The sequence below is a fragment of the Phascolarctos cinereus genome, unplaced genomic scaffold (genome assembly GCF_003287225.1).
Source record: "Phascolarctos cinereus isolate Bilbo 61053 unplaced genomic scaffold, phaCin_HiC Scaffold_726;HRSCAF=1367, whole genome shotgun sequence".
Lineage (NCBI taxonomy): Eukaryota > Metazoa > Chordata > Mammalia > Diprotodontia > Phascolarctidae > Phascolarctos > Phascolarctos cinereus.
In genome coordinates, this window is record NW_027556098.1 from 423,081,022 (window position 1) to 423,103,950 (window position 22,929).

General features: G+C 43.9%; 1 protein-coding gene across 1 annotated transcript in view; it reads right to left on the reverse strand.

The window, feature by feature from the left end:
- LOC110203953 (uncharacterized) overlaps nt 1-22,929 on the reverse strand; it is an 82,845-nt gene that overhangs the window by 52,567 nt on the left and 7,349 nt on the right. The window contains 5 exon segments of the mRNA XM_078146280.1: nt 1,450-1,520; nt 1,965-2,137; nt 9,497-11,186; nt 16,425-16,520; nt 18,264-18,390. Coding sequence (XP_078002406.1) covers nt 1,450-1,520; nt 1,965-2,137; nt 9,497-11,186; nt 16,425-16,520; nt 18,264-18,390 — 2,157 coding nt within the window.

Here is a 22,929-nt window from a genome sequence, read left to right on the forward strand (position 1 = left end):
CCTCCTTTTCTTGGCACCTGAACAAAGACTAGCTCAATTTAAATTCAATAACATTTCGAAGAAGAAGAAGAGAGAAGAAGAAGAAGAAGAAGAAGAAGAAGAAGAAGAAGAAGAAGAAGAAGAAGAAGAAGAAGAAGAAGAAGAAGAAGAAGATGATGATGATGACGATACTGTTCCCTTTCTTCCTGATGGCCAGGCTTTTCAATCCTATTCAAATCTTCCTGCCCCATTTGATGTGTTCTTGGCAGAGATACTGGAGTGTTAGCCACTTATTTCTCCAGCTTATTTTTCAGCTTGGGAAACTGAAGCCAACAGGGTTGAGTGACTTAACCAGAGTCACACAGCTAGTAAGAGTCTGAGGCTGAATTTCAATTCAGGTCGTCCTCTCTCCAAGGCTGGCGCTCTGTCCACCGTGCCCTTAGCTATTAAAGGACTTTGGACGGTGGAAACTTCCTCTTTCCTTCTTTTTTAAAATGTCCCTTTTCTATTTCTTTCCTTGCCTAAGGGCCCTGTGTCAAGGAGCTAAGGAAAACAGGACAGATAAATAGGCATACAGATATCTATCTATACATATATACACACACATGTAAATATACACATGTATGCACGTTTAAAATTTGATCTCTGGGACTGAAGGAACCAAGTGCCCATCACTGCTGAGTAGATTAAAAAATTGCCATGTACCTGTCTGGCTTCATCCTGTGCTCCCTTATTCTGGCTGCCCCTAGCAATGACTCTGACAATTCTCACAACACGATTAAATTATTTAATATTTCTAAGTCTCACGGTACATAGCAGACATCATGTGACCAGCCCCAAACCCCTTTCCACTCTTCTTGCACCATCCTCCCACCTCCTCTCTGACCTAGGAACACCGGCCTCCTGGCTGATCTTTGACCAGACCCTCCATCCCTGACCCTGTGCCTTCCCAATGGCTGTCTCTCATGCTTGGAATGCCCTCCCCCTCACCTGGGCCTCCTGGCTTCCTTCACATCTCACCTAAAATCTCACCTTCTGAAAACAACCTTTTCCTGGACCCTGACACTGCCAGAGCCTTCCCTCTCAGGGTGCATCCCATCCACACTGTACAGAGCTTGTGTGGACCCAGCTGCTGACATTTCTGTCCCCTGTAGACTGTGAGCTCCTTGAGGGCAGGACCTGTTATTTTTTTTAATGTTCCTTTGCATCCCCAGTGGCTTAGCACAGTGCCTGAGGAGCCACTTTCTAAGCCCTGATTGACCTGACCTAAGAAATGGTAAATGAGAGGGATTCAAAGAGACCTGGGAAGCCTCGTATGAACTGAGGCAGAGTAAATGGACCAGGCAGACCATTTTTGCTCTGACTACAGCACTGCAAAGGCCAACCTACATCTAACAGAATAAAGCCTCCTTGGCTCTCCTGGCTTCCAGGTTTGCTGAGGCTGGTCAGGTCTGTGGATGGACTGCTCACCTGGAATGAGGGGCTCTGGGTCCCAGGGGCCATTCTCTCTGGCTCCAGGCTTTGGTCCTCTGCAGACTGAGCTGGAGAGGGACAAGACAGGGATGGCAGAGGGGGGAGACTTTGTCTTTGCCTTCTCTTCAGAGGCAGGATGCTGACCTACCTGGAATTAGAGGGTGAGGTCTCAGAGGAGTTACCTGGCCCTGCCTCAGGGGAGAGACTGCACCACCTGAGGAGGGGTGTGGGGAGGGTCAGGCTTGGAAATGAACTGGGTCTGAACAGGAAGAGGACATGCCACCCTCTCTAACTCCTCCTTTATGGCCTCATGGCCCTCCCCCATCCTCCTCCAGAGACCCAGGAGCAGCAGGGGCTTGGGACCCCAGATGGGGCAAGACCAGTCAGAGCCCTCAAGGACTCCGGAGTCAGAGCTCTCCTATAAAGGGTGACATATGAAGGTGGGCCAGCTGGCCAATGGTGAAGCTGGAGATGGCCCGCCAGGATGTTTGTCATGTGAGGGGAACCTCAACATGAAGCAGCAGAAGGGAGTAGCCCCAGAAGCCAGGCCTGGGAGGGAGGCTGCTCCTGGCAGAGCTGCCGGACACTTTCCACAAGGTCAGATGGGGACGACGAGGCCCAATGGACCGGGCAGCCAGCAGAAGTGGGGTGCAGCAAGGGATCCTCCCTCAGACCTACCTGCAACCTGCACGTGTAGAGACGGTTTTCAGAAGGCAGAAAGATCTCAGCTCCCGGGGAAGAAGACAGAGAGATCTCTGCTCCCAGAGAAGGGAGACAGATTTCAGCTCCCTGAGAAAAGGGCAGAGATCTCAGCCCCCAGGGAAGAAAACAGAAAGATTCCAGCTCAAAGGGGAAGAAGGCAGAGGGATCTCAGTTTCAAGTTCCTGTTTTCTGGCAGCCCACTCTGGGAGGGTCCTCCTAGTCCCCAAAGCCACACCCTGCCCAGCCCCTGAGGCCCCCAGGGTGGGCCCTTTCCTCCAATCACACCCAGGCGCAGGAGCTCAGGCCCCTGCCTGCTTCTCCTCCCCAAGCCCTGCCCTCCATCACGTGGAAAGATTTGGCCACTGGCATGCCCCCCTTCTTCCCCCTCCCCCTCTCCCAGGCCTCCAGACTCCACCCCAGGGCTGGTATTCCACCTGGGCCACTCCCACCAGCCTGGTCATCTCTGACAGCTCCTCCTTCCCCATCCCTCCACCTTCTCTCTCCCTCCTGCCCTTATCCTTTTCTGGGACTCAGACCCTCCTCCTTCTCAGCAGAATTGCCTTCCAGCTCTGCCCCTGCTACACTCATCTTCTTCCTCATGAGCATATGCCCACCCTCCATCCCTCCTGCTCCTCCCAGGCAATCCTCACTTCCCCCACGGCCACCCTTACTTCTTCATGCAGGCTTCTAGATCCTCCCTGCAGCTTGGAGCCCAGACTTGCCCACCCCGACTTAACTCTCCTAGAACCTGACAACATTTACCTCCTTGGCCTCTCTCCGTTCTTGACCTGCCATATCCCAGCCCCACACTAAGGGGTCCTTTCCCTCTCTCTCATTATTCTTCCCTAAGGGACATTCTCTTACTGGAAGACAGCTGCATCCTACAGGGGAGCTGAGGCAGGAAGTCAGGACACCTGGGTCCCAGGACACATGTTATAAACCTTCTCTCTTCTACTCATTTACACAGACCCCCACATCTCCTCTAAGAGAAGGCTGTTGGCTGCTGCCTGATGGAGCAATTGAAGTCCATCCCCTGGGAGGTCCCACTATTTCCCTCTCCAACCCTCAAAACCTGGGTCCTAATGGGAAGTGGAGAGGTGCAGAAAGCTGGAAGTGTTTCTCCTGGGCCACATGGATGGCAGGAAATTAAGATGGAGGCAGAGAAGGACTGAATGTGGGATTGCTGTGGGGGGTGAAGGGAGCTCAGAACCCCAGGAAAGGATCCTGAAAGAGCCTTCCTGACTTTTTTTTTAACAAAATGTCCACCCTCATGGACCTTATGTTGGGAAGGGGAATGATTATCAGGGACCCGCAGTTTGCATAAAAAAAGTTACTGGGCTGTGGAGCGGGGCCATAGGGCATAGACTGACACACATCATCCAGGCACAGGGGCAGAGTGGAATTCCATCTTGGTTCTTGTGAGCTGAACTGGAGAGGGCAGGGAAAGTCTCGGGATGAAAATGAGGCCAAAATAATGAGTAGACAGATATATACATAAACGTGTACACGTTTTTATAAGCACATACATACGCATGCATGTATGGAAGTGGTGTTAGTATCTTGGTCGCCAAACCCTTTTCAGAGAAATTTTGTTCCAAAGCTTTTCCCCATATGACCACTTCCCTTTTTCTCTTAGATCCCTCAATGTTATCTGTTCAGGAGCTTTTCAGTTTCAAGTGATCACAATCTGTCCTTGCCTCTGCCTCTTGTTTGGGTAAAATCCCATCTCCTTCCCATGGCTGGGAGAGGCTTAGGATCTGTTTCTCTTCTCATTTTGTTGTAGTGTGACCTTGAATATTACAGTTGCATATCCATTTTGAACCTATTGTAGAGTGTGGTGGAAGGTGCTGCTCTAAGCCTACTTTGGAACAGACTGCTTTCCTTTTTTCCCAGCAGATTTGATCAAATCAGGAGATTCCTCCCCCCACACACACCCAGGAAATGTGTATTTTCTACCTTATTAAACATGGACTGTTCCTTAGCTAGTCTTCTCCATGTATCTGGCTCTCTGTTTTTTAAGTAATGCTAGATGGTTCTGATGACTGCTGCTTTACAATCTACTTTAAGGGCTGGAAGAATTCCCTCATCATCCTTCTTGTCATCTGGGTAGGGCTATCTAGGTAGCACAGTGGACAGAGTGCTGGCCAGGAGTCAGCAAGACCCATGTTCAAATCTGGCCTCAGACGTTTATTAGCTGTGTTACCCTGGGCAAGTCACTTAACCTGTTTGCCTGTTTACTCATCTGTAAAATGGGGATAAAATTGGCACCCACCTCCCAGGGTTGTTGTGAGGATCAAATGAGGTGATAAGAGCAAAGTTCTTAGCACTGTGCCTGGACCATAATAGGCACCATATGAATGTTAGTTATTATTATCATTCTGGAAATTTTAAAATATCCTTTTATTCCCCTTGCAACTTTTGCTGAATAGTAATCTCACCTGACCAGAACCTGTCCCATGCAATGTGCACATTTACTGAGAACTTTCAAAGTTCCTTAGAGAAGAAATCAGAGGAAGGATCTCAGCTGTCCTGGACTCCTTGGCTACAATGTAACTCCTCCTTCTCAGTACAGTTTATGAAGTGTAGCATAATCTGTAACCTGACTTCTTTTACTCAGTTTGCTTGAGCAGGTTTGTTTCCGAAGGGAATGTATGAGATGATGATCTGCTTAAAACTAAGTTTGTTCAACTTTTCAGACACAGAAGGAAGTATGGGATTATGGATCTGTCTTCTCTTGAAATGTTCTGGCCTAAGGGGAATGCACAAGATGGCAACCTTGAAATGGAGGATTCCTCTGTCCCTCTGCTGCACTGTGGCCTCGAAAAGGCCTTGTCAGAATCCGAGGGAAAGTTCCTATTTTCTCTGAGGCCTGAACTGGTGCTTAAGCATATTCATAAAAATGAGGTTTTTACCTTTTGAATTTCTGCATTACCAGAAGGAGATATTTGGCAGGGATGACTCCCACCTCCTGCCCCCAGTTCCCAGCCCAGTGCAGCCCCCTACCTCTTCTTTGTTTGTTTGGGGGTTTTTTGCTAGGCAGTGGGGTTAAGTGACTTGCCCAGGGTCACACGGCTAGTAAGTATTATGTGTCTGAGGCCAGATTTGAACTCAGGTCCTTCCTGAATCCAGGACCGGTGCTCTATCCACTGTGCCACCTAGCTGCCCGCCCCTTCAGCAGCCAAAGGTTCAGCTTGGCCTGACATAGGTTTCCCAGGAAGGAAGCCTGAACAAAGCAGTGGCATCTGGCTGTGTCCTCTGTCAGTCTTTCTCTCTGAATTTCATCCTTCCAGTCATAGCTTCCCAAGCCAGAAGTCAGCCTCGGCTCTACACTCTCCTTCACTCCTCTCCAGGCTCTCCTCCTAACTCCACAGACTTCTCTCTCCACTACCCGAATCAGCCTTCTCAGCCCGGAAGGTCTTTGTTCCCCTGTGGCCATGCTCAAATTGGTCAGATCCTCCCAGCACTTCCGTGTTGAAGAAAGGGCTCAGGCCAGCCATATCCACTCTCCTTCCTCACTCTTTGGCCTGCTTTCTTCATCTTGCTCCAGCATGGATACTTCCTCTCCCCTCCACATGCCCCACCCCCCACCTAAAGACCAAGCTCTGAGAGGATGATGGAATAAGGAAAAAAGAGGTCTATAGAAGGGAGTTTAGATTAATGGGAATGGGGGGAAAAGGGAGGGATCCTTGGAGCAGGGGTAGGTTAAGTAATAGGAGGGCAAAGTAAAATGGCAGGTAAAAGTAAAGGAGGCAGAAGGAATAGGAAATAAGGGATATACACAAATATAAAATAAAGACCAGGAGTAGAATTTGTTAGTCAAAAAGGAGCAGGGTTGTAATCCTGACCTCAGAGTGAAGGCTAAAATAAATTTAATCAAAAGGGAAAAATGGGAAAACTACATTATGTATCAGCCATATTCATTGATGTTGTTTTAGACTATTTGAAATAACTAGACAGTATACACTTGGAATACTGCTGCAGTGTAGGAAATGATAACTTGGTAGACTTGGGAAAATATGGAAAGACTTGGACTTATGAAGGAAGAGGTATGTATGTATGTATTTGTGTGTATGTATGTATGTATGTATGAATGTATTTCTGTGTATCTCCTTGATTAATAGTAGCCTTCTTTGTGGGGGAGGAAGGGGGGGGAAAGAACAAAATAAAAAGTGCACAGCAGAGAACAAAAGAAACTTACAAGGAAGCAAAGATGGACAGCTTTTAACACAATGCATAGCATTTATTAGATAAGCTTTCTTGAAATGAAATGCATTTCTTCCTCACCTCCCCTGCTTAGAACTCCAAGATCCATCAAAGCCCAAATCAACTGTCATTTCCTGATTTTTCCCAATTGTTAGTGTTACCACCAGGACTGTAATTACTGAGCTTCAGGGAGAAGGACCTCTGGCAGCAGAGAAGAGAGCCAACTATGGACTTAACAGAGGACAATCCCCAGCAACTCAGCATCACGCTGTGGCAAGGTGAGGACTCTGGGAGTCCGGCTGACACACTGTACCCTGGGTGGACAGTGGTGTGGGAGGGGAGGGAGCATCCCCATCATGTTGCCAGGATGGATCGGATGGAGTCTGGACGGGACTAGGGGAGAGACTGGAGGCAGGGAGACCCCAAAGGAGGCTGCTGCCATAGTGCCCAGGAGGGATGAAGAGAGCCTGCCCAGGGGCTGCCAGGCCATTAGAGAGGAGAGGTGTGTGCCACCAGTGACAGTGAGAGCTGGCATTCCTGCACCCAGCTCCCCAGGCTGTCCTTGCATCCTTTGGTGCTCTTCGAAAGGAAAGAGCTGAAAAAACCCAATGCGCTCAGGGGCCTCATAGCTCAGCATCCAGACTGGAGTGCCCCTGTAAGGACTCCATTTCCCAGAATGCTTGTGCTGTGACATCACTCTCACCTCAGGGGGCCTCTATAGAGCCCCCAGGGCATGCAGGGAATCTCAGGTTGTGCAGGCATAGAAGGTGTCAATGCTCAGGCACAGCCAGGCTGTGTAAGAACCCCACCCCACCTAAGGTGGCACAGAATTCTAAGTAACTATTCAAATGTTTGAGTGAAATAAAGGGCCGCTAGGGGGCGGTGGAAGGAGCAACACTTGGAACCAGGGAGCAGGGCCGTGGAGAATTCCAATCCAGCCTGGAACCCTGGGTGAACCACAGCACCTTGGGCCTCAGTTTCCTCATCTGTCAAATGAGCCAAGGAAGGAAATGGCAAACCAGTCCAGTATCTGCCCAGGAAACCCCACGTAGGGCCTGAAAGTGAGCACCAGCAAAATCAAAGAATAAAGGAAGGTCAAATTAGAAGAGAAATTGCGGAGAGGAAAATATACCAAATATTACCTGGAAAAGCCATTTATATGCAAAATATGGAGAGATCCCCTGCTCATGTGCACCAGGGGCCACTGCCAACAGATGAGAGCTAAAAGGATGGGAAGCCCTGCCATGTCCTGCCCCCGAAAATGATCCAAGTGGTGTTAAAAAGATAAAGTCAGATTCAGAGAATTTTGTCATTTCTCGGCATGCTTCAAAACTGGCAAAAAAAAAGTGCCATCAATATTTAAATTTTTATTTTGAAACCGACAAATATGAAAAAAGGAATATTTTATAAACACCATAAAACTGAAAGAGGATTGCACATGAAACAAGTTCTAATGTGCACAGCTTGATTTTCCTTTTCAGTAATTAAAACATTCAACATGGCACTTGCAAAGCTATCCTCACTCCCTCTGATTTCCTTCTGTTCTGCTGCATATATTATTAAAATCCATCAATTGCCTTTATTATTTTTTGGAGGGTGAAGACAGGGGAGAGAAAAGTCCTATTACTAGTCCCCTTCAAACTACAATTCTCTCCTACCCAAAATTGAAAAAGAAAGTGGTAAAGAAAGCAGCAGCAAGCAAAATCAATTCCCACACTGTCCCTTTCCCAAAGTGTACTTTTCAGTGTCCATTTTGTATCCATCAGCTCTGACCACGAGAGAGGCTTTGTAACTGCCCTGCTGTAGTGGTTGATCATTATAATAATCACAAGTGTGGCATCTTCCAAAGCTGTTGGCCTTCACGATTCTGTGAGTATCACCAATTACACCCTGCAGTCAGTCTACAGAAGTTCAGACAACTCTTCCAAGGCTTCAGTGAAGTGTCCACGTCTTTTCACAGCACATTCATGTTCCACCATCCACGTGCCAAAATTTGTTCAGCCATTCTTTACACAGCTGCCTATAATCAGGATTTCCTTTTTTTGTATCTTGGACAGGAGGCCTTTAGGAGGGAAGCTTGCTGCAAATCTTTTCCCAGTTAATTGTTTCCCCTCAAATTTTAGAAGCTTTGGGTGTTTTTGTGATAAAATCGACCATTTTCTATGATCTTTGTCCCTTGTTTGGTGATGAACTCTTTCACTATTCAGAAATGTTTCTTCATGGTTCCTTTAATTTACTGAGGTGTTCTTTCATAGCTAACTAATGAATTCATTAGGAACTAATCTTGGTCTATACTGTGAGATGTTAGCCTTATGCAGTACCTTAGGTTTTTTTTTAAGTCTTTACTTTAGGCAATTGGGGTTAAATGACTTGCCCAGGGTCACACAGCTAGTAAGTGTCAAGTGTTTGGTCTGAGGGCAGATTTGAACTCAGGTCCTCCTGACTTCAGGACCAGTGCTCTATCCACTGCGCCCCCTTGCTGCCCTAGTAGCTTAGTTTTTATAATCACTTCTAGTCCTGGGGTATGGGGATGGTGCCTCTAACCTCAGATCCTGCTTCACCTCTTCCCTTTGGCCTGGAACTGGAACCAAGACCCCCAACCTCCTCTAAGTGCCCACAGCCAGCAGCCTCCCCAACCCACTGCTTCTTCATTCACCAGGAGAGAGCTGGTTCCTTCTCACTTTCTCCTTCACACTTCATCTCTGCAGCACTGGGTCTGGTGTTCCTGGTCAGCAGAGGTTCCCTCCATCTTCTGGCTCAGAGCCTGACTCCACTCACTGTGTGTGTGTGGGGGGGGGGGAGGGTGTACAAATTCCTACAGGCTGGGGCTGAGCAAGCCTCCTAAACCAGCTAACCCCAGGGCTTGCCTCTTGTAGTTTAAGCAGATCTACGACCTAGCCTGGAGGTGCTTACTCTTCACAGGGACCAAACCTCAACCTGGGACTTTTCTTCAGATCTTCTTCAATTGTCCCAGGAGGACCTGCTGTTCTGCCCCTACTCTTATTTATTTTTACTGCTCAATATTCACCCTGAGGCACTATTTCATCTGTTTTGTGGGGGGGGGGATCTCCAGAGCCTGGAACTTTCTGACCTACTTTGCCATTGTCCCAGAATCCTCTATGGGGAAGCATTTTCATACTGATTACATCCATAAAGATTCTCTTTTGTGTGGATTCTCTGATATACAGAAAGACTGGAGCAATAAGTGAAAGCTTTTCCACACTTAATACATACCTAAGGTTTCTCTCCAGTGTGGATTCTCTGATGGGCAGAAAGATTGGAGTTCCACTGGAAAACCTTTCCACATTGATTACACTCATAAGGAATCTCTTTTGTGTGGATTCTGTGATGTACAGAAAGATAGAAGGAAGTAGTGAAAGCTTTTCCACACTGATTACATTGATATGGTTTCTCTCCAGTGTGGGTTCTATGATGTGTATCAAGAACGGACTTCTTTGTAAAAGCCTTTCCACACTGATTACATTCATAAGGTTTCTCTCCAGTGTGGGTTCTCTGATGTGTATCAAGAATGGACTTCTTTGTAAAAGCCTTTCCACACTGATTACATTCATAAGGTTTCTCTCCAGTATGGGTTCTCTGATGGGCAACAAGATGGGAGTTCCTTCGGAAAGTCTTTCCACATTGACCACATTCATAAGGTTTCTCTCCAGTGTGGGTTCTCTGATGTGTATCAAGAATGGACTTCTGTGTAAAAGCCTTTCCACACTGATTACATTCATAAGGTTTCTCTCCAGTGTGGGTTCTCTGATGGGCAGCAAGATGGGAGTTCCTTCGGAAGGTCTTTCCACATTGACCACATTCATAAGGTTTCTCTCCACTGTGAATTCTCTGATGGCCAATAAGGACTGATTTGTAGAAGAAGGCCTTCCCACATTCATTACATTCATGAGGTTTCTCTCCAGTGTGGGTTCTCTGATGTGCATCAAGATAGGACTTCTGTGTAAAAGCCTTTCCACACTGATTACATTCATAAGGTTTCTCTCCACTGTGAATTCTCTGATGGCCAATAAGGACTGATTTGTAGCAGAAGGCCTTCCCACATTCATTACATTCGTAAGGTTTCTCTCCAGTATGCATTCTCTCATGGCCAATAAGCTGTGATCTGTAGCAAAAGGCCTTCTCACATTCGTTACATTTATAAGGCTTCTCTCCAGTATGAATCTTCTGATGTCTAACAGGATCTGAGTTCAAATGAAAGGCCCTCCCACGTTGATTGTATGCATGTGTTTTCCTTCTAGTATGAAATCTAGGATGGTAAGGAAGAGAAGATTGATGGGTTAAGCTTGTTCCACTTGGATTCCATTCATGAGGTTTTCTTCCAGTGTGAATTTTGTGGTGGTTAATGATCTTAGATTTCCAGCTGAAGGCCTTTCTTCCTTCATTACATATATAAAGCTTTCTGTCAGTATAACTTTTCTGATGCCCAGTGAGGTCTGAACTCAAGCTGAAAGCCAGTTTTTGTTGATGACTTTGATGTCTTTGTATTTTAGGAGGCTTCTCATGGGACTGAACGAGCTCTCCCTGTTCAGGAGAGCATTCCCCATATCTACTGTACTGAAAACATTCGTTCCTTGGGGTCATTTTCTTGCAGTGATTCTGGACTGAATACTGTGTGAAGAAGCCCTTTCCAACTTCATTGAATTCACAAGGATTCTTTGGATTTTTATTAGCCCCGATACCAGCGGCACAGCTGTCTTTCAAATTAAAGTCAAAAGAACCATCACTCATGCATCGTAGCCGGCCAGATTCTTCCACAGAAATACTTGGGTTTCTAGAAGTCACCTTCACTTCAGACCTGGTCACTGCATCTGAACAGACAACCACATATATTACAAACACGCACACTGATCAATATATCATCTTCCCTCCAGTGGCAGGAAGGAAACTGATTTATGTTCTATTTCCCCAGTCAAAAAGAATTTTCAACCCTTAAGGGGCAGATTCAATCACTTGAAAATGCCATTACCTCACATCCACCATACGATTTAATTTACAAGGAGCTTCATCTACAATAACGCTGGATCTCCAGAACAGACCTAGGATGCCATCAGGGTAGGGTTCTCATTACACTTCACAACTCAGTCCATGAGCTTTGGATGGCTGAGTGAAAGACTCAAAGTTATTCAGACAAACAAAGTAGGAGGAAATTCCTTATCTACCTAGCAGCAATCAACAGATCCCTTGGAAAGTCTCTGAGGTCCTCATGACTTGCATGTCCTGCCTTCACAGCTCAGAATGGCTGAGTGACCTGACCCATGTCCCTGTACCTGAGACTAGAACTCAAACACTATGGCTATTTATACTCCTTCCACAGCACTAGATGGCTTTTCTTCATCGCACTTTCTATATTTTCTCCAAATGCCTTTTCTGTTACTTATTTTTTCAATTTCAGGTCGTCTTCTTGCTTTTTTGTACCAATCAGTTTTCATTTGCTACCACAGGGTCATTCTTTATAAATTCCATACACTGTTGAGAAATAGTTTCTTCTTTTTAACTGTCACGTAATAATATTCAATGTTACATACAACTTTTCTTATATTAGATTAAAAACAATATTTTCCTATTTGCTGCACATATAATGAACATCCATAATATTTACCCATTAAATTATTAAGCGTAATGATTTCCTTAGTGAATCCTTCAAAATATTTTTTTCTGTTGCCTTGTATGGGACCATAACATGACTTCCAAACATTTTTTAATTCTCCTGAATTATAATACATTCTGTTTCGGCACATCAGTTCTATAGGATAGCCATTATTCATGTATTTTCTAAAATTTCTTTCATTGATTACAAAACTTACATGATCAGGCCTATAATTGTTTTGGTGTTCATGCAGTTATCTTATCAAACTGTGCCCTCCTGACAAAGTACAAAACATTCTTTCAATTTCTCAAGCTGACATCAAATTGTTTCCAAACGATTAGAAAGGTTTCACATATAAGTGCAAATCGATTGGCAGTGGATGGTCAGAGAAATGCACAGGCCCTCATTTGCTTTTTGTACACTGTACCAGAGTAATTGCCTCATTCCAAGGTTACCTTGTAATCTTATCTCAATAGCGCTATAATTGCTACATCAAGATTTTATAAATGTTTGTGTTTTTCCAGTGCAGATGGCAGGCTCTTTGAAAATATCTTTGAAAATATCATGAACCTTTACACATATTCTACAAAAACAAACATTACATTTCTTCTCATTGCAATGTTAGGGTTACTTTCTGATTTGAACTTATTTTCTGTTTATGCTACTACTCTTCCACCTCTTGGATTTTCAAGAAAACTGCTGAGCAGCACAGGTCAGTCATTCTACAGAATTTCTAAAAGAGTATAGCCCATCTGCCAGTGGTAGAAAGAAGAAAGTTAGGTCTGAAGAGGTCTTTCCTTATAAAGGTTGTTTTTATTCACATAATACACTACTTGTCATTAGCCAATAGAAAAATACATCTTTTACATAGCTACTAGTCATTCATTTTTTTGACCAGTTTGGGGGCTAAAAACAAAATATGAATTTCCATCTCTCAACAAGAAAGCTTATAAAATTCTACCCCCCCATTTTCTACTTTGTCCATATATGAGGGAGCATTTTTATTGTAATCTGGTAAAAAAAAAATCAAAAGACTGGTAGTAGCACATTGAATAGAAAATTGAACTTAGCAGTCAGGAAAACCTGAGTTCAATTTCCAACTCAGACACTTGCTAGCACTGTGATCCTGAGCAAGTCACAACCTTTGCCTGTTTCCTCAGTTGTAAACTGGAGACAACTCTACCTACCCTTAGGCATTTTTGTGAGGATGAAATAATATTATGTCTATAAAGCAGTTGGCCCAGTAACTGGCACATAGCAGGCATTATATAATTGCTGGTTATTATTATTTTTGTTATTATAATTATTAAATCAACTTGATGCAGATCCAAATTAAAGATGGGTTTCTGAGTTATGAACCAAATACTGCGGCCTTTGTTCAGAGAATGAAGTCCAACTTTGAAATGAAATTTGTATATTATATTATGTTGAACATCTTCCAAATGGTAGTTTATAATTAAAAATTCCATGCCTATTGAACAAAAATCATTAAAATAAATAAATTAACATTGAAGTCTTGGAGGTAACAGTAAACATGAGGTCTCTTTCTATAAAAAAAAGAATCTTCTAGAAAGCATCATATTAAAATTATATAATAGAAAGTAGAATAAAATTATATATTTTATAATTGTACAATGAAATGAAAGTATTAATTTGTAACTTTAGTGGTAAAAGTTTTCCAGGTTATTCTCATTAAATAAATTCCAAATTCATAAAATAAAAAAGCATAAATTTAAAATATTATGAATAGTATATTAAATCACTAGGGAGCTTCACAACATAATTTGTTCCTGAAAGGAGTTCTAAAAACAAAAGATTGGGGGAACTACTACTCTAGACTATCTTTGTTCATTGCCTGGATCAATGTTCCTAAAGATTAAATTCTTTTGGTTCTACTCACTTCTGCCTACATCAGTTCAAAGAGTTCTTCAGGGGTTTCTCTGACACTGCCTTTCACCATTCTTATGGCTCAATAATTTTCCATTATATTCTTACATCATCATTTCTTCAGCCATTTCCCAATCATTGGCGTTATCTTCATTTCCAGATCTTTACAACAACAACAGAAGCTAGGGGCAGATAGGTGGTGCAGTGGATAGAGCCCTGGCACTGGAGTCAGGAGGACCTGAGTTCAAAATCTGGCCTCAGACACAGAACACTCACTAGCTGTGTGACTCTGGGCAAATCACTTAACCCCAATTGTCTTACCAAAAAAATAAAAACAAAACCAAAAAACAGTAGCTGTGTTTTTGTGTTGTGTAAATACACATTTAAACAAAGTTTTCCTCTTTCTATGATCCCTTTAACATATACATCTAGAGTCTAGTGGTTGTCATGGGATCAAAGGGCACAGAATTGACTGAGCTTAGGGGCAGGGTTCCAAAAGATATCACAGAACGCCGTTCTTTCATTTTCAATACTTTGTGATTCTTTGAATCAAGGTTCTTTTATACACACAACGTGTTGTCTGGTTCTGCTTTTTAATGCATTCTGCTACTCTCCTCTGTTTTTATAGGGGCATTCATCCCATGTACATTTTATTGTAAGAATTAATTCGTTTTTTCCATGATATCCTCTGATCTTTCCTCTTTATCCCTTCCTCAGTGCTTAGAAAGAAAAATGAAGTGGGAGAAAGGGATGGAATGAACACTAGTAATGGAGCATTGAGATGGTGTGACCCCACTTCTCACCCCACCTTGTCTTCCATCCATCCCAGTCCCAGCAGGAACACTCCCTTAAATGTCTCTTATCCATTTTTCTCCCTGTTGGAAGCTGCCTCTGTGGTGCAAAGTTATTTTCCACCATGAGGCAGCTGGGGGGCACAATGGACAGAGAGCTAGACTCAGACATTTTCTACCTGGGTGACTACTGGGGCAGTCACAGTACCTGTGTCTGAGACATCTGTTAAAGCTCAACCCAGGCTTACAACTTCCAGTATGGCAGTGGACTTCATTCCTACCCACATCGAGCTGAATGGAGATAGAGAAAATCATGAAACAGGGCTGCCTGGCTCACTACAAATTTAGTTTACTCAGCTGTGTGCTTACTGTGCAAAGGAGTTTTTCTTTTTTTTACATCTCCCTAACTGCCTCCCTCTCCCAGTCACTAGAGTAGCTTTTCCACATCTCTTCATTCCTTCCCAAACCACTTATTTGACTTGCTTCCCCAACACTCTCAGCTCAACACATGGCCTCATATTTTTCTAAAAATATTGGACATGTCCAAGAGTTTTCTCATCTCCTCCTCATCTTGCATAAATCAGATGCCTTCTTTTCCCCTTTTCCCTGCTCTCACATGAAGAAGTGGCCCCTCTGGTTGCCAAGGCAAATGCCTTTACATGCAGAAATGGACCCAGTTCATGCCATCTTCTCTCCCAGCTTACTCCCTTCACTGTCATCCCCAGTTTTTCTCTAATTTTCCATCTCTGTTTGTTTACTGGCTCTAAGTGGAGTTTCCAACCTTTTTCCTCCATTCTCTTCCAGACTCTGCTCCCCAGCTTCCAATGTCATTGCTCAGCTGAAACCACTCTCTGCAGAGCTACCAAACATCTCCTGATTGCTACTGCACTGGTTTTTCTCAATGCTCATCCTTCTTGACCTCTTTGCAGTCAATGCCACAATCATCCCCCTTTCCTGGATTTTCTCTTCTCTCTGGGTTCTGGTAACAGCACTTTTCCTCCTGAAGCAATTCAGGTTAACTGGCTTGCCTGAGGCTGGATTTCAATTCAGGTCCTCCTGAAACACTGTGCCACCTAGCTGACCTGGTGAGAACCCTTTCTCTTGATTCTAGGAATTCCAAAACTAAAGTCATTATCTTTCCCCCAACATTTCCCTCTTCTTACTTCCCTATTACTCTCACCCTCCCAATTATCTGGCCTCATAACCTAGATTTTTTCTGTTCTTCATCATCTCTCACATACTCACACTTCACACCCCAATTCAACCTTACGTGAAGTATTATTGATTATGCCTTTGTAATATCTCTCCCATACCTCCCCTTGTCTGCCAACTTTGCCACTTTCTTTGTTCAGGCCTGAATTGCCTCATGCCTGGATTATAATTCGAAGAGTCTTCTGGCTGGACTCACCCACTCAGTCCACCATGGAGCTGTCAAACTCATCTTCCTAAAACACACCTCTCTTTATTTCATTGACTATTCGATAAACTCCATAGCCAACTATTACCAGGATCAAATATAAACTCTTTACCATGAGAGCCAAATATAAAATCCTCCTGCTTGGCTGGAAGGCAACTGAAAGGCCATGATGTCCAAGCACCTCATTTTACACGTGGGGAAACTGAAGCTCAGAGGTTCAGTGACTTGCCCAGGATCACTTTGTTAAAAAGTATTTAAAAAACAATTCCAAGTCAGGTCTTCTGTCCCCTAGGCTGGCACTCCCTTTATTACAATATAAATCACTTGTTAACAACCCTCACACACTTGCTTTCATCTCACTCACCTGGACAAAAGTTCCATGGGCCTTTTGGTTCCAGAATCCATGGTGCTTCCCCTTTCTGAAAGAAGGAGATCAGATCTTCTCTGGTAACTGGAAGCCCTAGGCATTGGGAACATAGAAAGGATGAGAATGGAGAGAAATTCATAATTTGGTCCTCTTTAGGGAAAGGGGACATGTAAGCAAGGACCACAGGATGGTTCCCAGAATTCTTCAAGGATGGTTTCCATGATATTGATGGTTGGGATCTTTGGAGGAGGGACTGTGGGGTGATGCAGCCAATTGGGAATCAGAAAATGTCATCTCTGTTCACCCCTTTCATAGAAGAATGGATACACTCCATAGCTTCCATTATTTAGAAATTAGAGGCACTGGTAGTGCAATGATAAGAGCCCTGGGATGAGTCAGGAAGGCTTGATTCCAAATCCCGCCTCAGATGGTAGTAGCTGTGTGTCCCTGGGCAAATTACATCACTTCTGTGTGCCTCAGTTTCCTCAGCTAAAAAATAGGGATGATGATCGTACCAAACTCGCAGAGACGTTGTGAGGATCAAATGAGAAAATACTTAGAAGTTACTGAGCACAGTGCCTGATGCACAGTAGATTTATGCAAAAGGTTATTGCCTTCCCTTCTTTTCCCACCACCAGTGCTGGAATTTGAGGGATCAAGGAAGGAGAAGAAAGATAAACTTGCTACACTAGTGAGAAGATTAAATCGATTCAGCATCATTTATTGATCCCATCTACAATTCCTTTATTTTGTCCTGTAATTGCTAAGTCATGGTTCTTTCTCTGAACTTAGTTCAGAATTCAGCAGGTCTCTAATGAGTTAACTTTAAACATCCAGCTCTCCAGCTCATCACAGATCCATTCTTGCCTCCAGGAATTTAACTGTCCTTGAGGGACCTCTGTGAATACCAGGCTTTGGGGCCTAATCTCTTTAGGGCACCAGACCCTCCTTCCAGGATGTCCAACATGTCTGCTCTGTTATCTCTAAGATCTTGCAGGTGCTTCAAGACAAGAAACATTCCTTAGTCATGGGGAAGAAGGAGTGGCTTTTTGCCAGCCCTTCACTCCCAAACTTCCAACCCACCCCATTGGTCCCTGTGCCACAGCTTTGAACCCAGTTATGTTGGTTTCACTCCCATGACACTATCTTCCCGTTCTGCTCCTTGTCCTCTATTCCCCAAAACCTATAAAAGGGGAGCTGACTGTCTGCTTGGGATCTTTGGCCAGAGACAGAGCCAGGACCCTTTTAGTAGCAGGCAGTGTGCCCCTGCTAAGAAAGGAAATCTTGCTCAGAAAATTGCCTCAGTTCACCTTATTGTTGAATTTCACACCCAACACTAGCCAGGATTAGGAGCACTGAGCTACCAAATAATGCTTGTTAACAAGAAGACCTTTCTAAACCCTAGACCCTTCCCAAAAAGGAAGGGTTGCCCTGGCAGCTAGGGGGTTCCTTTGCTGCCCATCTTCAAGGAAAAGCTGCATGAGTGGTTTTCAGAGATTTCTCAGGCAAAAACTAGCTCCACTTAGAGGTTAGACTAGATATAACCTCTAAGATTAGCTCTAAGTCTGAGATTCTCTAATACTGGATTGACTTTTGACCTGAAGCTACATAAAATAAAAGGGAGACAACTTCAGGAGCAACAAGGGAATGTACTGATTGCCATCACATAATTCAAAGACCTTTCATAGGAAAACCAGCAGCAGGAGGACCCTGTGGAGAGACCAGCACTTTTGTCTTGGGAATCATTGACAAGGCTCAAACCCTGCACACTAAGGGAGGGAATGAAGACATGGCTTTGATGGCAGATTCAGAGCTAGCAGAGGACATGGTCCTTACCCAGAGACAGCAGGTTCTGGGCATTCTCCAGCATGACCTCCTTGTACAGCTCTTTCTGAGAATGGTCCAGGAGGCCCCACTCCTCCTCAGTGAAGTCCACAGCCACATCCTGGAATGTCACCAACTCCTAAACCATCAAAAGTCACATCATTTAGAGCTGAGACTCCAGAATTCATCTAGCCCAATTCATCAACTTACATGAAGAAACTGAAGCACAAGAGAGATTTGGCCAAAACTCATAACCTTTATGATTGTCAGAGGGGAGATTCAAGGAGGAAATTGAAACACAGAAGGGATTTTCCCAAAACTTATATAACCTTTGTGAGTGTGACAGCCAACACTTGAAACCATAGCCATTAAGAGTCCAATGGAATGTTGAGGAAAGCATTTTATATTTGAAGTGAGAATCATGTTGGATTAATAAACGTGGGAGAAATGTCTTACTATGAAATGCTTTTCCTACGGAATCAAGGAAAAGGTATGTGCTCTACCAGTGAGGTATGGAGTCTGTGGAGGAGAAAGAGAGAAGGTGACATGAAATTCCTCCTCATCAAAGTGTCGTAAGAGGTAGGTTGAGAAAATTCTATGAAGAGTTTGTGGGAAGCTGGCAAGCACTACGTATTCTAGGATGAACAAAACATTACCCAACATCACCGAGGAAACAACAAAGAAAACTAAGGTTGTAGGCAATTTCCTGAAAGGCTGAAATGGTCTTGTCTAGATGAAGGCATGAAGAGGACTCACAAGAGATGTTCCTCAGAGAAAAGAGAATTGAAATACTGCAGATGCATCCTTCTGAGCTCCCTATCACGATGTTCCCACCAAAGTGGATGCTGACGCCGTAGCATGGTGAGAGAAAATCCTAACCCCTGCCTCCACTTGAGGTAAGGTAGTTTTCTGCTCAAAGCGGTTGCAGCCGTTCTCAAGACTTTACTGGCTCACTGCATATAGCTTGTCTGCGTCATTGTCTTCCCCATTAGAATATGAGCTTGTTAACAGGGGCGGCCTTTTGCTTCCTCTGAATTTACAGTGCTTAGTACTGCGCCTGGCACAGAGTAGGTGCTTAATAAATGTATATTGATCGGATGATTGGCTGGCAGAGGAAAAAAAAGAGAGATCGTACTGACTAGCTGGACTGCACTGAGTGGTATGGGACTGTTGCCAGCCAAGTGAAGAGCCACTGTTTTACTGAAAGCATGAGGTGACCCTAGGTACAACGTGTCATAGCTAAAGCAGTTGCCGTCTTTGCTTTATGATTGCTTTCACTTGTTCGTGGCGCCATTCCTTAATTCTCATGTTTAGTCATATAGAAACGAGTAACTATGATGGGGACATGTATTATTTTATTAACTGGGGCTGGAGATGGACCTAATTTGCAAGAACAACATTGACAGAACATCTATTAGGAAAAAATTATCTCTAGAACTCGATCACTGGCAATGAACAGTTAAGAGAATGAGTTCAGATATAAGAGAATGGCCACATCTGTAAAGCCTTGGGGAGGAGTCATCTCTTGTTCCAGTCTGCTACAAGTAGACCCCAAGTTTGGCCAAGGCACTTGGCATTTGATTCTGTTCCATTTCTAGCACAACTACATGATTCACTTTTCCAGAAGTTCTGTTACTTTAGAGCAATTCTCTTTCCTGTGGACAAAACTCTCTCCACTTTTTCATCATTTTGATTTCTTCTTTCAACCATGATTTCTGTTCTCTTTGTAATCTATATTTCACTTTTAACTTCCTTTATTTCTAATATTGAACTTCTTAACAATCAAAGAATATTAGTTGTTCCTTAATGTTTTAGATTCCCAAGCATTTATGGAACTTGGTTTTCCCCTGGGGTCTTCTGAATCATTATTCTGCATACAGGAAGGCTGTACTTTAAATGTCTGATAATTAATCTATAACTGAAATCTTGAACTTGCTCCCACTGAAGCACTTCCCAGCCTTCTTCCTTTTCCACTGTGCCTCATTAATCCTTCACCGACATGGGGTGCGCCATGAACTCCAGACCTCCACTTAAGGGGAGATCTCAGCTCCTGTCTTCTAATTTCTTAGCTCCACCACTTGGGAGTTTTCCACCACATACCAGTGACTGGTGTCTTCTACACTGTCCCCCCCCCCAGTTCGTCTGCAGTCTCCCTTGAAAATGTAAACTCCCTGAGCATAGTCTTATGTTTTTTGTATTTGAAACCTTAAACCTTAGCACAGTGCCTGGCATACAGTCGACACTTAATAAATGCTTATGGAATACCTGCTTGCATTCTCTTCATCTCAAAACCATTCCATGTAATCTCACAGTGTCTTCTTTACCTCCTCCATTTCTGACCACACTTTTCCAGTCTCCTTCTATGATCCAGCGACCACATGACAACTCGGACTGGTACATATTCCCCAGGGTCCCCAGGGTCCTGAGGACCTCTGCTTGTCTCCATCTTGAATTGACTGAATTGAGACCTGGGAAGATGTGTATGAACTGAGGCAGAGTGAGTGCACAGGACCAGGAGGACAATTTCTGCTCTGCAGAAAACACAGACTTGTGTGTAGATGGAGGTGGGCTAAGCAAGCAAGAAGAGAGCAAAGCCGGGGATGGAGCCAAGATGGCAGAGTGAAAACAGTGACTTGCTTGAGCTCTCCCCCCAAACCCCTCCAAATACCTATAAAAAATGGCTCTAAACAAATTCTAAAGCAGCAGAACCCAAAAAAAGACAGAGTGAAGCAAATTTCTACCCAAGACAACCTGGATAGTTGATCAAAAAGGTCTATCGGACCGGACTGGTAGAGGAGTGCAGTTTGATGTGGGTGGTCAGGCCACAGTGAACCTGGAGCAGGCCTCAGAAGATTGAATGGCGGGCAGCCTGTGGCAGTTTCCAGACTTCTCAACGCAGGAACTCCAAAGAAAACTTAGAAGGTGAGTGGGAAAAGTCTGTTTCTGTGATAAGAGAGGAGCTAGGTCTCAGTGTCAGTTCAGGAGAGGATGGCCCCCAGGGCAGCCGCTGCCTCCTGAGCTTCAGGCCCACAGACTGAGGGGGAATCATGTGGTTGATCAGAGGGGGATTGCAGGGATCTCTTTGCCAGTGGTGAGGCAGGAATATCTTGCCTTGCCCGTGCTTGGATCTGGGTCACACTTCTGGGTGGCAATCCTGGGGTTAGGAGGAGCGCTGGCATGGTGGAGCTTATAGTGGCTGTGGAAAGGAAATTCTCCTCACAGTTCCGAGACAGAAAAGATTGCTTGTGGTTACTCATAGACCAGAGCATAGGCCAAGAAAGGAGTAAACACCTTGCCCCTTATCATACCACCTTGGAAGTACTGAAAATTTACAGGTCCTTACAAGTATCTGTGAAAACAGCTATACAAACACCTGAAGCTTGGGACAGCACATTCTCCACATTGGAAGCAGATTCTTACCTTAACAAAGACTCTAAAACTCAAGTAATTGGGTGGGATCATGAGCAAACCTCACAAAAAAGAGTCAGACTATATTATCTTACTTTGGTGACAAAGAAGATCAAAACATACAAGTAGAAGAAGACAACAAAGTCAAAGCTCCTACATCCAAAGCCTTCAAAAAAATATGAATCAGTCCCAGGCCTTGGAAGAGCTCAAAAGGGATTTTGAGAAGCAAGTAAGAGAAGTAGAGGAAAAACTGGCAAGAGAAATGAGAGTGATGTAAGAAAATCTTGAAAAACAAGTCAACAGCTTGCTAAAGGAGAACCAAAAAAATTCTGAAAGCCATGATCAAAAAAAAAGAGCCTAGACAACGTCTTTCAAGAAATTATCAAGGAAAACTGCCCTGATATTTCAGAACCATAGAGCAAAATAGAAATTGAAAGAATCCACAGATCTCCTCCTGAAAGAGATCCCCAAAGGAAAACTCCTAGAAATATTGTAGCCAAATTCCAGAGTTCCCAGGTCAAGGAGAAAATATTACAAGCAGCCAGAAAGAAACAATTCAAGTATTCTGAAACACAATCAGGCTAACACAAGATTTAGCAGCTTCTACATTAAAGGACCGCAGGGCATGGAATATAATATTCCGGAGAAGCAAAGGAGATAGGATTACAACCAAGAATCACCTACCCAGCAAAACTGAGGATAATCCTTCAGGGGAAAAAATGGTCATTCAGTGAAATAGAGGATTCTCAAGCATTCTTGATGAAAAGAGCAGAGCTGAATAGAAAATTTGACTTTCAAATACAAGACTCAAGTGGAACATGAAGAGGTAAACAGGAAAGAGAAATTATAAGAGACTTATTAAGGTTGAACTGTTTATATTCCTGCATGGAAAGATGATATTTATAACTCATGAGACCTTTGTCAGTATTAGGGTAGTTGGAGGGAAAAAATTATATGTAGATACATAGATATTTAGATAGGTAGATAGATAGATAGATAGAGGGCATAGGGTGAGTTGGAGATTAAAGTGTCATATCTGGAGAATAGAATTAAGGGATGAGAGAGGATTATACTAGGAAAAGAAGAAAGGGAGAGGTAGAACAGGATAAATTATCTCACAAAAAACAGAAAAGAAAGGTCTCCTACAGTGGAGGGGAAATGGGGGAAGGTGTGAATCTTATTCTCATAGGATTTGGGTTAAGGAGGGAATAACATACACACTCAATTGGGGATGGAAATCTGTCTTACCTTACAGGAAAACAGGTAGAGA